The sequence below is a fragment of the Tubulanus polymorphus genome, chromosome 7 (assembly GCF_964204645.1).
Source record: "Tubulanus polymorphus chromosome 7, tnTubPoly1.2, whole genome shotgun sequence".
Lineage (NCBI taxonomy): Eukaryota > Metazoa > Nemertea > Palaeonemertea > Tubulaniformes > Tubulanidae > Tubulanus > Tubulanus polymorphus.
In genome coordinates, this window is record NC_134031.1 from 3,288,004 (window position 1) to 3,301,981 (window position 13,978).

A 13,978-nucleotide genomic window follows, 5' to 3' on the forward strand; every position below is an offset into this window, starting at 1 on the left:
AGAGGGCTTCGTACTGAAGAAAAAAACTATGAAATGTATATACATGCACTAGTTTTGTCATTTTATCGCGAAGCAAATTCGTCATGAATGAATTTCGTATTTCTCCGGAGAAAGATACGCAAAAGGTAAAACGAAACATAATACAATAGAACTAGCTTAATTTGGAAACTGGATTTTCACTTAATTCGGATGCAAAATACTTGGTAAATTTAACCCGGAACCCATAATGAGTTTCCTCGACGTATTCATGATGGCGAATGACAAAAAGCGCCCGTTTTGCGGTATTTATTCAAAATTCCGAACACAGGCCGCCATCGGGCCCTCGAGATGGCTTTGCGTTGCAACAAGTTCTACAGTTCGGGTTATGTATGGTCTACGTATTTAGTATAGACATTTTCGCGCCCGGGTGAATGCATCTGCCACTTCCCGGTGACGCTACGATCGAATTTCATCTGCCCCACCGAGTTATTCCATCTGCCCCACAGGATTACTTCCATCCGCCCCACATGAGTACTTCCATCTGCCCCACGGGAGTACTTCCATCCGCCCCACAGTAGTACTTCCATCTGCCCCACGGGAGTACTTCCATCCGCCCCACAGTAGTACTTCCATCTGCCCCACAGGAGTACTTCCATCTGCCCCACAGTAGTATTTCCATCTTCCCCACGGGAGTACTTCCATCTGCCCCACGGGAGTACTTCCATCTGCCCCACAGTAGTGCTTCCATCTGCCCCACGGGAGTACTTCCATCTGCCCCACATGAGTACTTCCATCTACCCCACGGGAGTACTTCTATCTGCCCCACGGGAGTACTTCCATCTGCCCCACAGGAGTACTTCCATCTGCCCCACGGGAGTAATTCCATCTGCTCCACGGGAGTACTTCCATCTGCCCCACAGGAGTAATTCCATCTGCTACACAGGAGTACTTCCAGCTGCCCCACAGGAGTACTTCCATCTGCCATACAGGAGTACTTCAACCGAAGTTAAAAAGACACCTGTAACACATGAGATCGTGAAGCTCTTGTTCACCTGAAAGCAACTGATAATGTGTCCTAGTAAATTATCCCTTGAAGAATATAAACGCTAATAATTTGATAGCTCGCGCCTGTGAATGAGGGACTGGGTGCTAAAAATGTTCGGAACGTGAACCATACTATAATCCTCGTTATTAATCACTCTCTCAATATCTAGTTCTGTCGCTTATCGTCGAGAAAGATAAACAGTAAAAAAACAAGAAACACAACCATTCAACGATGACTAAAATCTAGAATCTATGCAATCTATGCTAATTCAATATGATTGATTTATTCGATTCAGACGTGTTCGATTTAAACAGTGTTCCGAATGAAAGAAAGTAATGGTCTGAGAAGGTCGCCAAATCCATGGATTTACGGCATCTGAAGAAAGAAGACATGATATATATGATTCATAATAGTAGTTTTCTATAATCCTCACCCCAAACCTCCCTGTGAATTTCAGGATAAACGATTATCTATCCCGTTCAACCGGGGTAATTTTTGACGCGTAAAAATCGTTACAAAAATGATTTTTTTGACATTGTAAACTACGATTTGTAATCAAATATATTCCATAACTCTTATTTTCTATTCCAATCAATGAATAGATGTGTTTTTGATAATGAATTTTGATGAGCCCTACGTCTCCAATATTGGGGTTAAAAATCAATTGTCGATATATCCACAATCAAAATAACTTGACTATATATTATCCATTGTCGAAAATATCTAGAAATATACACGTTTTGCTTTTCAAGGCGTCAACAAACTTTTAAGAGAGTGTTTTGTTATAATATCATTTCATTATATATCGATTTATTCAAAATCACTTTATTGAAATCATTCGTTGTCAATAATATACAATACATGTTTTATTTTTCTTCAAGGCGTCAATAAACTTTCAAGTTAGTTTTCTAGTTAATGACGATTTTTGTAGCTTTATATCCGTGCACCACGGAAATTCTGATCGTGTACAAGTTCTGCGCTACTTACTTGATTTAATCAAACGATTCTACGAGGTCTTTTGGAAGGAGAGTTTTCACGAGCGGAAATGCGTTTTGCTTAATATTCTGCCCATCGTCCTCTTTTTTCCCCTTTCCTGAAACAAAAATCGAAAAAAAGGTGCAGAATCACTTCTGGAAAAGGACATTTTCATTGCGTTCGAAGAAGCCATTCCGAAGAAACAGCTCAATAATAATATCGAACATTTTTGGATAATAGTTGAAAACGAGGGTATTTTTCTGAAACTGAATTTGCATTTCTACAAACCTATCTTGCATGTGCAACTTATGCAGCTTCCTATGAAGCCGTTCGGGCATCGTTCTCGACATATCTTACAAAACGCTGAATAGAAAAAAAACATGATGATTCAATTGCGAATCAATCCTGATTAAATTTCTACGAAATTGCGTTCCCCTTCAAGCGTACGCACCTCGTTCTACTTCTTTGCATTTTCCGCAAATTGGACACCCCTTTTTATCGTTTACTTGTTCGTGGCCATCTTTACAGGGACTTTCTGTACATTCGCTGCATTCTGAAATTGTGTAAATCATATGGACGGTCGTAGAGATACAGTGAATTAAAGATCTGTATAAACCAGAATCAGACTCACAGCTAGTTCTCCCCCTTCCTAATTGATTTCTATCCGAAATACAAAATAAAAGATGAAATGAATTACTTACATAGGTGTGTCAAGCCACCCAATTTAAAAAGAATCCGCATTTTTATTTGCAATATTTTTTTCACAAGAATTACAATTTTCACCATTGAAGTCGTTATTTCGAGGCATGAATAAATGCTACGTGTAGTACGTTTTAAATTGATAGACCTTGATTGATTCCATTTCACGATATCATAGTTTTGTTATACATGTACATTCATAGGATTCATTAAGCATAGTAGAGTAGATATGACTTTTAATTTGAGCATAAAAAGAATGAAAGTTGGGAGGCATCTGCCTAGTGATTAAAAAAAAACGGCTTACTTACCCTTGATTTCTTTGCATTTACCACATTTTGGGCAGCCGTTCTTTTTCATAACTTGTCTGTAACCTTTTGGGCAGACAAATTTACATTCCATACACGCTAAAATTGTACAATCGTCGTATTAATGGTTGGTTGTGCTTCACTCAACGGTACTATGTACATTCTCGACACCACCCCAGAAATTGAGCCCTGGGCCTAGCACCTATATATTTCTATCTACCCGGTAGGTATTGTGCAAAAAAACAGCTTACTTACACTTGATTTCTTTGCATTGACCACAGTCTGGGCAGCCGTTCTTTTTCATAACTTGTCTGTAACCTTTTGGGCAGACAAATTTACATTCCATACACGCTAAAATTGTACAATCGTCGTATTAATGGTTGGTTGTGCTTCACTCAACGATACTATGTACATTCTCGCCACCACCCCAGAAATTGAGCCCTGGGCCTAGCACCTATATATTTCTATCTAAATATTGTTAAAAAAACAGCTTACTTACACTTGATTTCTTTGCATTCACCACAGTCTGGGCAGCCGTTCTCTTTCATAACTTGTCTGTAACCTTTTGGGCAGGCAAATTTACATTCCATACACGCTAAAATTGTACAATCGTCGTGTTAATGGTTGGTTGTGCTTCACTCAACGGTACTGTGTACATTATCGCCACCACTCCAGAAATTGAGCCCTGGGCCTAGCACCTATATATTTCTATCTACCCGGTAAGTATTGTGCAAAAAAACAGCTTACTTACACTTGATTTCTTTGCATTCACCACAGTCTGGGCAGCCGTTCTCTTTCATAACTTGTCTGTAACCCTTTGGGCAGACAAATTTACATTCCATACACGCTAAAATTGTACAATCGTATTAATGATTTTTTGTGCTTCACTCAACGTTACTGTGTACATTCTCGACACCACTCCAGAAATTGAGCCCAGGGCCTAGTACCAAACTTTTTCTATCTAAGTATTGTGCAAACGGAATCCTAATTACGAAAATTCTCGAAGCAAAAACATAAGATTCGCGCGATGGCACGGAATTATTTCAAACCACATCGAAGGGTCTTCCATGGTTCGAGATCAGAACTTACGTTCCCCATTTTCGTCTGTAACACTTTCAGCAATTACTGCAAAGAAAAACAAAATTGCGACGCAAATAACGAGTTTCCTCGACGTATTCATGATGACGAATGAAAAAAAAACACGTTATGCGATCCGAACACCGGGTCACCACCTGGCCGCCATCGGGCCCTTGAGATCGATGGGAGACATCGCGCCAAACTTTATGTAGAAACAGATGTAGGATAGTGTCCGTAAAGTGCTGCCACCTAGCCGCAATATACACTTTTAGCTTACAGAAATAGTGCGTCTAGTTTTGACCAACGGACGAAATTATCACATAAGGTGATAGTGAAATATCGCATTTAATGTGACAGTTTTTATGTAATTAGTTTAATTAATTGCATTACAATGAGTAATTGAAAGTGGTTGATTGGCGGTTGAGCGGCGCGTATTGATATATACTACATGAACCAGGAAGTAAGTTTCAATATGGCGCGAGAATGGAATATTTGAACATTTTTTGCGGATAGAAATACTGAATTTAAACAGTTTATACGGGTCTGTACGATCATTTTATAATCTAGATACGCGGCAGTCCCTTGCAATTTATATAAGACGGATTTGATTTGTTAGGAATGGGACTCTACCGAGCTTTAAAAGGCTTGAAGCGACCCATCTAGAAACCGAAGATAACCTCTCGAAATCTCTTTTTATGATTGTTAAACTTTACTGTGTGTAACTACTGGAATTGAAAACTTTTTGGTATGGTTCCAGGTTCAATGAAAGAATGTCTTCCAATGAATATTCAGTTGGACAAGACGTCCTGAATCGCTGGTGTGATGGTCTGTTTTATTTAGGAAAGGTGTTGAAGGTAAGTGTATGAAACCATTGGCATTGTTCTTGACCTTGTGTCATTGTCAGTCAATCAATGATAATCAAATTTCAGATCAACTGCTTAACTCTTCTAAAAACAATTTGATATCTTTACTGATTCCACAGAGGCTTGTCACAATTCGATGGAGGATGATACCAGCAGCATCCCAGTAAGAAAAGGATACTGTACTGGTATCATCCATCCTCCTCCATCAAATTGTGACAAGCCTCTGAATGATGCTGTTAATGTTTATTTCAACCTGACTTGAGAGCATACCGGGTCGGTGGCCTAGCTCAGTCAGTTTTGGTGGTACATACCTGATAGAAGTCTTATTTGGACCAGAAAGCACTGGCAGTGGACCTAAATCATCATTTTTTAATCCATTTGAAACTATTGAAGGATATCCTCTGAGCTAGCGCACCCGGTATGCTCTCAAGTCAGGTTGAAATTTCACCAAGAACCTTAGTGTCTGATGTACCACAGACACTAAGACACGAACGACATTTTCTCGATACTCTTAAATCACTGTGACTTTAAACCACCAGAAATCCAGTTTCACCAAATCGATTGTGAAAAATAAACTATCATTACAAACCTCACATATTCAGTTTTTTATAATTATTATGTTCATTCGGAGGTTCCTTCATTATACTCCGTGCTTGATGCGATATAAATACAGAAATAGCAAAAATGACACCATTTTTTCACTTTGAAACTAGGCATTATAACACTGTAGTTCGTTAGCAACAAGACACTTGAGCGATGCGTGTCTCATCGCTAATCAGCGCATCATTTTTGTATCTTAAATTTAATCGTACTAAAATCAGATTTATCATCAAAATGATATAATGTAAAATGTAAGACATCATAAGGTTAGTGTAGATAGTTTATTTATCAAAATCGGTTGTTTATTTGCTGAGATATCGCAGTTTGAACACAGGCAAAAATGCCGACAGTAGTTCTGTCGGCAAAAGTCACGCGAATTTGAATGAATGTGTCTGGGTGGGTGCTTACACAGGATCGTAGAGCAACGTAGATACACTGTGGAGACAGCCACTGCCAGGACTGGGTGAAGTTGAAATAAACATTAGCCTTAAATTGATTTGGAAGTTTTTCCTTCAGTTAACGAAGCTGTATGTCCCATGCTGTTCAATAATCATTGCCATGATATAGCAAATCATCTCGAGGTTTTCAAATTCCTGAACACGAACTTGACTTTGATTTTACACGTAGGTTGACGTGAAAAAAGATCGCTGTTACATCAAATATGAAGATAAATCAGAAGGCTGGGCTCAGTATAAAGACCTACGTACTGCGATTCTACCTGAAAATGAAATCTGTTGCAGTGTTTGCAGCGGTGTCGAGTCAGTCATTCCTAATGAGATTGTGCTTTGTGATAAATGCGGCCACGGTATGTGATATCAGTCCCGTCATCGAAACTGTAGGTTCCCTGAGAATATCCTTGTAGTCTTTATACCAACCGCTGTTCACCGTTCAGGCCATCGGTTACCAGCGGAATTTTAAAGTGCCTTTTTATTTTTTCTAAATATATAACCGGTTCCTTGACTAAATGCCTCTCAGAGATGCTCAGAAAGCTCTAAAATGATAGTAAAATTTCAACAATTTTGCTGATATGCCTTTCCGCCCTAAATTAAGAATATATGCCCTTTTTATTGGTCGACATGGTCTCAACATGCCCCCAATATGCCCCTGTATCCGCCCCTGCTACTCAGAGAATCAGAAAAAAATCTGCAAATTTGACAAATTTTTCCTGGCCCCCTAAGAACATCCTTGTCTCTTTCTCCGCTGAGCACCTTTCAGGCCATGGATTACGGGTACTAAACTCAGAGAATCGGAAAGAAATCAGAAACCTTTTGACAAATTTATCCAAAAACCTGGAAAACATAGCGAACTCAGATATGTGTTTCTCTGTTAATACGTGATTCATGAAAAATTTATTATTCTAAGCCTAATGGTTTTCTTAAACTAAACCAAAACATTTCTCCATTCACCTGCCGTGAATACACATGTTGAATTTTGTGTTTATAACCATGGAAAAGTTGGGGAATATTTGGGGGGAGGTGGACATCTTTAACTAAACCAAAACATTTCGGGGGAGGTGGACACCCCCTGTTATAACTAGCCTCAGCAACTTCAACCCTGATTCCTCTTTCTCAATATGCGGTTGTATTTACAGTATGTGTTTTCGACTTATTTTAGGTTATCACCAGAAATGTCATTCACCTGTGATTGAAGACATGGTTTTACAACCGGACGTACCTTGGTTCTGTCGACAATGCGTATTCGCGTTGGCCACTAAGGTATGTGTACAATCCATCTTTCTTAGAAGAACACACGGACAATCTCAATCCAGTAGGCCTAATCCTTGGATTAGTCATCTCTATTTTCGAGTCACAATTGGTATTTCCAGTGTAAGGCTCTTGTTATCTACATTCTCTTTCAATTGTCAATTTTGCCAGCTCTTCCACCTTCGTGACGGCAGAAAATTTCTCTGCCCAGCACAATTGAAAAGGGCCAAGTTTTCGTTCCTGTGTCTATAAGCCATCAACACAATAATTGTCCCAACTATGACAACTTCAAAGACAAGATCAACAACCTTACGCGATTTAAACGGATTATAAAATGTCAGTTCGACGTGGTTTCGATTATTGATTATTCATTTGACTTCTCGTTTCAGAAAGGTGGGGCTGCAAAGAAGGGCCCAAACGGTAAGCTGCATGCTAATAAAAACGCTGGTAAGAATGATCCTTTTTCCTCCTATCCCGTTGTTGTTGTCGTAAGCACTATCAATGTGTGTCTCTGGTGGTTTGCACGGCACTGTGTGGAGGTTTCGTTCATTCGTCACAAGCGTTTTTCTTTTTTAAACATATCGCGACATTCTCCGACATATAGGGGGCGTAGCAACATTGGGAAAACATGATTGAAGGCTAGCGAGTATCTCCCGCAAGCTACTGGGCCTAATGCCAACACTAACAAAATATTCTTAGTTCTGAAAGTGGAGCTTTCTTGCTGAGGCCAACTATAAATCCCAGTGTTAAGCCACGTTCGCAAGCAGACTTCCAGGATGAATTTGATATTTTGGACTTAGCTGCGCTCCTTCCTGCTTATAGCAAAAATACCTACATGTATCTAGCTGCTTACTTATTGTAGTCGATCCAGGGTTCATACTACAACTACTCGATTCCTTGAAAACTGCTCTCAATTGATCAATTGTTTTCACCTCTTCATTTTGAGAGAAATTCCTTGAATGTTTGCAATTTACGTGGTTAAAAGTTTGCATGTGGCCTTTATATCAACAAATTACCCCGTAGATTTAAAACTATAAAAAGGGGGCCCAGTGCATAATACAAATTCCATTTTGTACATTTTCTCAGTATTTTGTCGGAATGCTTGATATTACCATTAATGTAAACACCTGCTAATTTTGCTCATCCTGGAATGATGAAGTGGTGTGAACCCTGTAAGTGTTTGTGTGTGGTCTGAATGAAGTGTTCATTGTCCATTAATTTATAGCATTGTTGCAGATTCAGATGATTATATGTTTAGTTAGCTAAGTTTCGAATATATGGAAATTAAAAAAACCAGTAGGCTTAAAAAAATGATACCTTGTTTCTCTTTAATCAGCCAGGTCTCTTTTCTAAACCACCATAGAATTTTTCATCAGTTCATTTCTACAGTTGCCGGGTCTGTTATAGTTAAATTGATCTTGATTTTAATAAGAATAATGTACAGGGCAGATAGGCGGCCGGTTGGGTCAACTTAAAGTACAGCAGAAATGAGAAACAATGTATCCAATCATTTTAGCCTTTTGTCTCGAACGTTATGTTATTTTGACAAACTTATAGAATAGTTTCATTTTTTGGTTGCAGCGAAAGCCCTTTCAAAAATGAAACAAACTTTATCGTATGACGTAAGTGTTGCAGTACGTCGATGTTAGTCGAGTTCATAATTTGGAGCGTCCAATTTTCAACTTTTGAATATTATTTTTTTTAATTTCAGTTGAGTGAACTGGACTGGGATCTTCACCACAAAACCAACTTGCAGGATACATACTGCTATTGCGCCGGGCCTGGAAAGTATGTTTCAAAAATAATCTCGTCCATAAGTTAAATCTGAAAAGTGCTGATTATATGGTTTCTTAATTTAATTCTCAAAAATTCAGTAGACTCCGCATAAGTCAGATCCGTTCTACTCTGATATATTTTTTTTTTTTTTCTTTAAATATTTTTTGTGACACTTTATTGAAATACATAACAACTGACTTGAGCGAAGTCTACTGTATGTATCAAAATGATGATATATGTATTGAAAAGAATACTTGATTTTCCTGTCACTTATCAAGTGGAATTGAAATGGATACATATTTTTTTATCAGTCATCCCTCTATCTCGCTTGGAACTTGCATCATATATTAAGTATATTCCTTTAATTATGCAATATTTGTACGCGCTTTGAGTGTTGTATAACAGATTCTGTATCGGTCATCTGTCATTCGAGACTTGTTGTCATAGCACACGCCCCGCCCACACCTCTCCCAAAATAGATGTCTGTAAAATTTGCGATATATTTCATGTGCTTTCATTGTTCAGGGTTCGTACTACTATTTCCGGGTGGCCGCTGACCTGGAAATCTCTGGAAATTTGGACAAATTTTTTGAAAAACCTGGAAAACTCAGGAAATTCGGATAATGCACGTGTTTCTTGATCAGTATAAATGATTCAATGAAAAATGAATGAATTGTAACATTTTAAACCTAGAAATATCTCTGATTCACCCAGAATTTTGTGTTATCGCATGGAAAACTCAGTAAACCGTAATTCTGATGTTTTCACGTTGAATACTTCCATAATTCTAACAGAAACCGTGTAATAGTATGAACCATGTTGTTGTTGTATTTTTACAGATGGTATTTGAAAATGTTACAGTGTTGTCGTTGTAATCAGTGGTTCCACGAGGCGTGCGTGCAGTGTTTATCGACGCCGCTGTTGTACGGAGACCGGTTTCATATATTTGTTTGTGCTTGTTGTAACTTCGGTACGGAATACATTAAACGTATTGAGTGTACATGGTACGTTTACGATACATGATATTCATTCTTGGGACCAGTACATTAGTACGGAATTACATATTGAATTTCACCCATACTTTACCCTAGAACCCTTCACCCTAGTAATTTTTGCTTAATTGTGAAAAATGAAAAGTACGTGATATTTCAATTTATGGATTTAGAATCTATGGAACATCAGTCATAGAAATGATAGATCTGCTTCTCATAAAGGGTTCATGTGCATTTATGCCCTTTCTATATTTTGACTTAAGTACCTATTGAATCGTACCGGTTTATGCCAGAGCTCCTGGGTCTAGTTCCACATATGTGAGTTGAGATTTAACTCTGAGTTAACTCATTGAAAATGTACTAACTTTAACTCGGAGTTAAATCTAACTCAGAACTGTGGAACTGGGTCCGGGCTACTGGTAAATTTGATTTAGCTGCCTTGTCACCGTATTGAATTATGATTTTATGTCAATTTTCTCCTCAGGTCCGTCGTCATTCAACTCGCTTTGTTCAATCAAACGATAACGTGCGGAAAAAAGTTTCTCGACCACAAAACGTCGATTTTACCGTGGATCGACGAAAACATGGGCGTATTCGAAATAAAAGAGGTAAGCTTCGATCTCGCTATTAGATTACACGTTTTCAACGAGTCAGTTTTTCCTCGCGTTCCTTAAATGTCTGATCTCATTCGGTCTGCATATTTCAGAGAGCGAATATAAGTCAAAAACAGAGGCACGAGATGGTGCTAATGGAACTAGAAAATAATTACGAATGGTGAGACTCGAGGAAGTAAATTCTGATATGTCCAATATGCTCAACTTCTTTCATCTTACTGCAATGGAATATAGAGTAGACTTTGCTTACCAAACCTAAAGTTGATTGTCTCTTGTATCAATTCAGGGTGGGCACTTACCGTACCTGAAAGTCAGGGAATTTGTAAGAAAAAATTAAAAAGCTAAAAATCAGGGAAATGTGTTGAGATTACGAGATCGCGCATAAAATCAAACAGTTTCCGTCTATGTTTTTGTATTTGGCTGTGTTAATTGATTAGATTATTAGGAAGGGAAAAGTCAGGAGAAGGCAAGTCAGAAGTGGTCACGCTGATTATCAAATTTGGTTTCTCTAATGCATTGTTAGAACAAACCATCTCTGCTTTGACCGCCCTGGACCTCGGGGAAAATCCATTGATTCCGCAAGATCTAGGGCAGAGAGTTTATATAATGTGCTCAACGAATCAATATTTGTGGCCCACAAATTACAAAATTGTATTACTGAATTGGAAATTATTTGACTTGTTTATTAATTCTATATCCTCTTTCGCAGGTATGCGAATGGCCGGGAAACTCGTAAAAAATCATCGCTGTACGGCCTGCGACACTTGGTGCCACCCTCACCCCAATCATTCTTTGTACCGGAGTCAGGGCCTGTGAACGACACGACCGTCAAAGCGAAAGGCGCTAAATTAATCAGAATTCGTCCAGTAGAAACGTGAGTGAACTTTTAAAAAATCATCGCATGAGACCAGTGATACCCAGAGATCACGGAAAAGTCGGGGAATTTTCTTTGCTTTGAAGAAGTCGGGGAATAGTCAGAGAATTTTGTATAAAGACTTGCTAATCAGGATCATTAAGTCAACAGATCCAATCAGATCGGAAGGAGGCGAGTCTGCAATTATGGCTTTAGACATATATTTAGTTTTATTGCAACCTCCACAGTGGAAAATAACTGGATGTTTCCATGGTGGAAAATAACCACGTTGTGAATCACTAATTGAAAAATATCCACTCAGCTTTGTAGAAATTCGAGGCCCACCTGTTTTTATGCGAAAAAGAATAATGAAATCGTTTTGTTTTTTTTTTTTCTGCACAGTTGCGATACGGTTGTTTTACACAAGCGAATATCGTCGATGAAGGAGATTCGTTCGGACCTCGTGAAACCGGAAAAACGCAAACTCAGTCTCGATTCGAACGAAGAGCCGCAGCAGCCGCGGAAACGTCTGCGAAATTCTTACTACCATCAGGTCAGTTGTTATGAATATCGGGGACGAAAACGATAGAAAGGTCGGCCGCAACCTGTCAGGGATGAAAATCTTCCGACCATAGATGGATTTCCGACCTTTTCTAACATTTACTTTATTCCTGAGAACAGTGTAAATCACCTCAAACTCTTTAATCACCTCAATCGCAGGCGTCACATCGGAGCGCTCTGTAGTTAGGAGTGCTCCTTAAGGCGGTTTTCGGCAGTTGTTAGCACAGTTGTGGAGTCAGAGAAACCATTAAGGCGTCTCATAAAATATTGTCCGACTTTTTCAATATGGGCCGTTTTCATCCCTGACCTGTAAAACTCGGGAAATTTGGCAAATTTTGTCAAAAGCTTGGAAAACCCTGTCCCAGGGAATTTGGAAATAAGGTTTTGACCACGTGCTTCCTTATCAGTATGTGATTCAATGAAAAATGTATGGATTGTAACGTTTTCAACCAAGAACTTTCTCCATTCACCTGCTGCCGATTAAGGGAATTTTCTGTTACTGGTACAACATCAGGGGCCGGTTCCATAGACAGGACTTAGACTTAAGACCAGTCTAAGACAAACTTAGTTCTATAGACAATCTAACAACTTAAGACCACTTTTGGTCTTAAGTCTTGACTATGGAACCGGCCCCAGGGAATTTTGTAAATTGGTGAAAGTGGCCTCGTTATAATGAAATTGATATATATTTCGTTTGATTTTTCACAGAGTGCCGAGGACGTAGAAGAGAACGAGCCTGAAATCAACAGCGCGAATCAAAATTACCAAGGATACAATGGACTGAATAATAACAATTATAAAATCTCGGTCGACGACGACGAGATCAGCACGGATTGCGAGTCGATGCGTATGCTCGAGGATATAATACCGCCGCCGGTGAATTTCACCGGAATCGACAATCCGTTTATGACGTTCATCGAAAGAGAGCAACTGTTGAATACGAATCGAAGCAAAGTGCATTTATTGAACCTATACGGCGCGGAATACGTCGTCGACGACGCCGTCAGTTTGGCGGAGAGCGGCGACAGCGCGCGCAGTTACGCGACCGTCATCGGTAACGATAACAACAACGACGTTCGCAGTTCGAACAATAACGATACGTACGTCGTCGATTGGCTGAAACGCGGGAAACGCGGCGCTCGTAAATTGAAACGTCCGCGTAGCGTTTCGAAAACGGCGAAGGAAATCGACCGCTCGACCGACTGTACGGGTCGATACGATTCGAGCGTTTCGTCGTCGACCGGTTCGAATCGGCAGCCGATTCGCCAGGCCGATATCGCGCGCAGTCTACGCGGTAAGCGTATACACGTTTTGGCGAAGCGTTTCAACATCGAGGGGAAAGTTCAATACCTCATCGAGTGGGAAGGATTCAACGCCACGACTTGATGTTTGAACTAGCGTAGCTTTTCATATGTAGCATGGTCTTTACAACTTGATTCCTTGAAAACTCCTAAACAGAATATGCTTTTTAAGGTACTTGGATACGGAAGCGATAAAGGGCCTCGAGTTGTCGCGCTCCGACTCGACAAGTCGCCATATTTATGTTGATATATCGCGTCAAGTCGACATGAATATGTCGACATATTTTCACAACAAATTTCGCTTTTTCGCCCATTTTCCACGGGACAAGCCGTCATTTGAAGACACGTCTAAATGTAAGATGAGGACGCCAGTGATATTACGACTGAGTTTCAAGTCGTCATGAATATGTCGACTTGTCGCGAGGAAAATGGTCGTGAAAACGAAATATTTCGTCAAAACGTCATGATATGTCGACATATTCATGTCGACTTGACACGATATATCGCGATATGTCGACATAAATATGGCGACTTGTCGAGTTGGAACGCGACAACTCGAGGCCCTTTATCGCTTCCGTACTTGGAACTACTTTTATTTGAGCAAAATACCCAAAACTCCTTTGATTTTGAGAAAT

General features: G+C 39.5%; 2 protein-coding genes across 5 annotated transcripts; one reads left to right on the forward strand and one right to left on the reverse strand.

Annotated features, from left to right (window-relative positions):
• Positions 1-1,304: 1,304 nt before the first annotated feature.
• Positions 1,305-4,232, reverse strand: LOC141909057 (uncharacterized). 2 transcript variants are annotated; one of them, XM_074799391.1, is made up of 9 exons: positions 4,093-4,232; positions 3,755-3,850; positions 3,503-3,598; positions 3,259-3,354; positions 3,007-3,102; positions 2,451-2,552; positions 2,288-2,362; positions 2,012-2,117; positions 1,305-1,399 (listed from the first exon to the last, which is right to left on the reverse strand). In XM_074799391.1, exons 1-8 carry the CDS (start codon positions 4,181-4,183, stop codon positions 2,017-2,019), a joined length of 753 nt encoding a protein of 250 aa, XP_074655492.1. In that variant the 5' UTR covers positions 4,184-4,232; the 3' UTR covers positions 1,305-1,399; positions 2,012-2,016. The 2 variants fall into 2 exon arrangements, with proteins under 2 accessions (XP_074655492.1, XP_074655493.1); XM_074799392.1 differs by lacking the exon at positions 3,755-3,850 and having other exon boundaries at positions 3,503-3,565; positions 4,093-4,221.
• A 221-nt stretch (positions 4,233-4,453) lies between these two features.
• On the forward strand, positions 4,454-13,488 carry LOC141908732 (metal-response element-binding transcription factor 2-like). 3 transcript variants are annotated; one of them, XM_074798902.1, is made up of 13 exons: positions 4,454-4,540; positions 4,838-4,934; positions 6,171-6,348; positions 7,158-7,258; positions 7,636-7,666; positions 8,828-8,868; positions 8,958-9,034; positions 9,862-10,026; positions 10,499-10,622; positions 10,721-10,788; positions 11,338-11,502; positions 11,884-12,034; positions 12,751-13,488. In XM_074798902.1, the coding sequence occupies exons 2-13, from the start codon at positions 4,851-4,853 to the stop codon at positions 13,426-13,428; spliced, it is 1,863 nt and encodes a 620-aa protein (XP_074655003.1). In that variant the 5' UTR covers positions 4,454-4,540; positions 4,838-4,850; the 3' UTR covers positions 13,429-13,488. The 3 variants fall into 3 exon arrangements, with proteins under 3 accessions (XP_074655003.1, XP_074655001.1, XP_074655000.1); XM_074798900.1 differs by lacking the exon at positions 4,454-4,540 and adding an exon at positions 4,557-4,625; XM_074798899.1 differs by lacking the exon at positions 4,454-4,540 and adding an exon at positions 4,562-4,621.
• Positions 13,489-13,978: the final 490 nt, after the last annotated feature.

Excerpts from the sequence above, each read along its gene's own strand:
- LOC141909057 (XM_074799391.1), bottom strand. The coding sequence starts at position 4,183 with ATGAATACGTCGAGGAAACTCGTTATTTGCGTCGCAATTTTGTTTTTC. Across the intron at positions 3,851-4,092 it reads TACAGACGAAAATGGGGAAC|CGTGTATGGAATGTAAATTT; the intron begins GTAAGTTCTGAT and ends GTACAATTTTAG. Across the intron at positions 2,363-2,450 it reads ATGCAAAGAAGTAGAACGAG|CGTTTTGTAAGATATGTCGA; the intron begins GTGCGTACGCTT and ends TTTTCTATTCAG.
- LOC141908732 (XM_074798902.1), top strand. The coding sequence starts at position 4,851 with ATGTCTTCCAATGAATATTCAGTTGGACAAGACGTCCTGAATCGCTGG. Across the intron at positions 10,027-10,498 it reads AAACGTATTGAGTGTACATG|GTCCGTCGTCATTCAACTCG; the intron begins GTACGTTTACGA and ends TTTTCTCCTCAG. Across the intron at positions 10,623-10,720 it reads GCGTATTCGAAATAAAAGAG|AGAGCGAATATAAGTCAAAA; the intron begins GTAAGCTTCGAT and ends TGCATATTTCAG.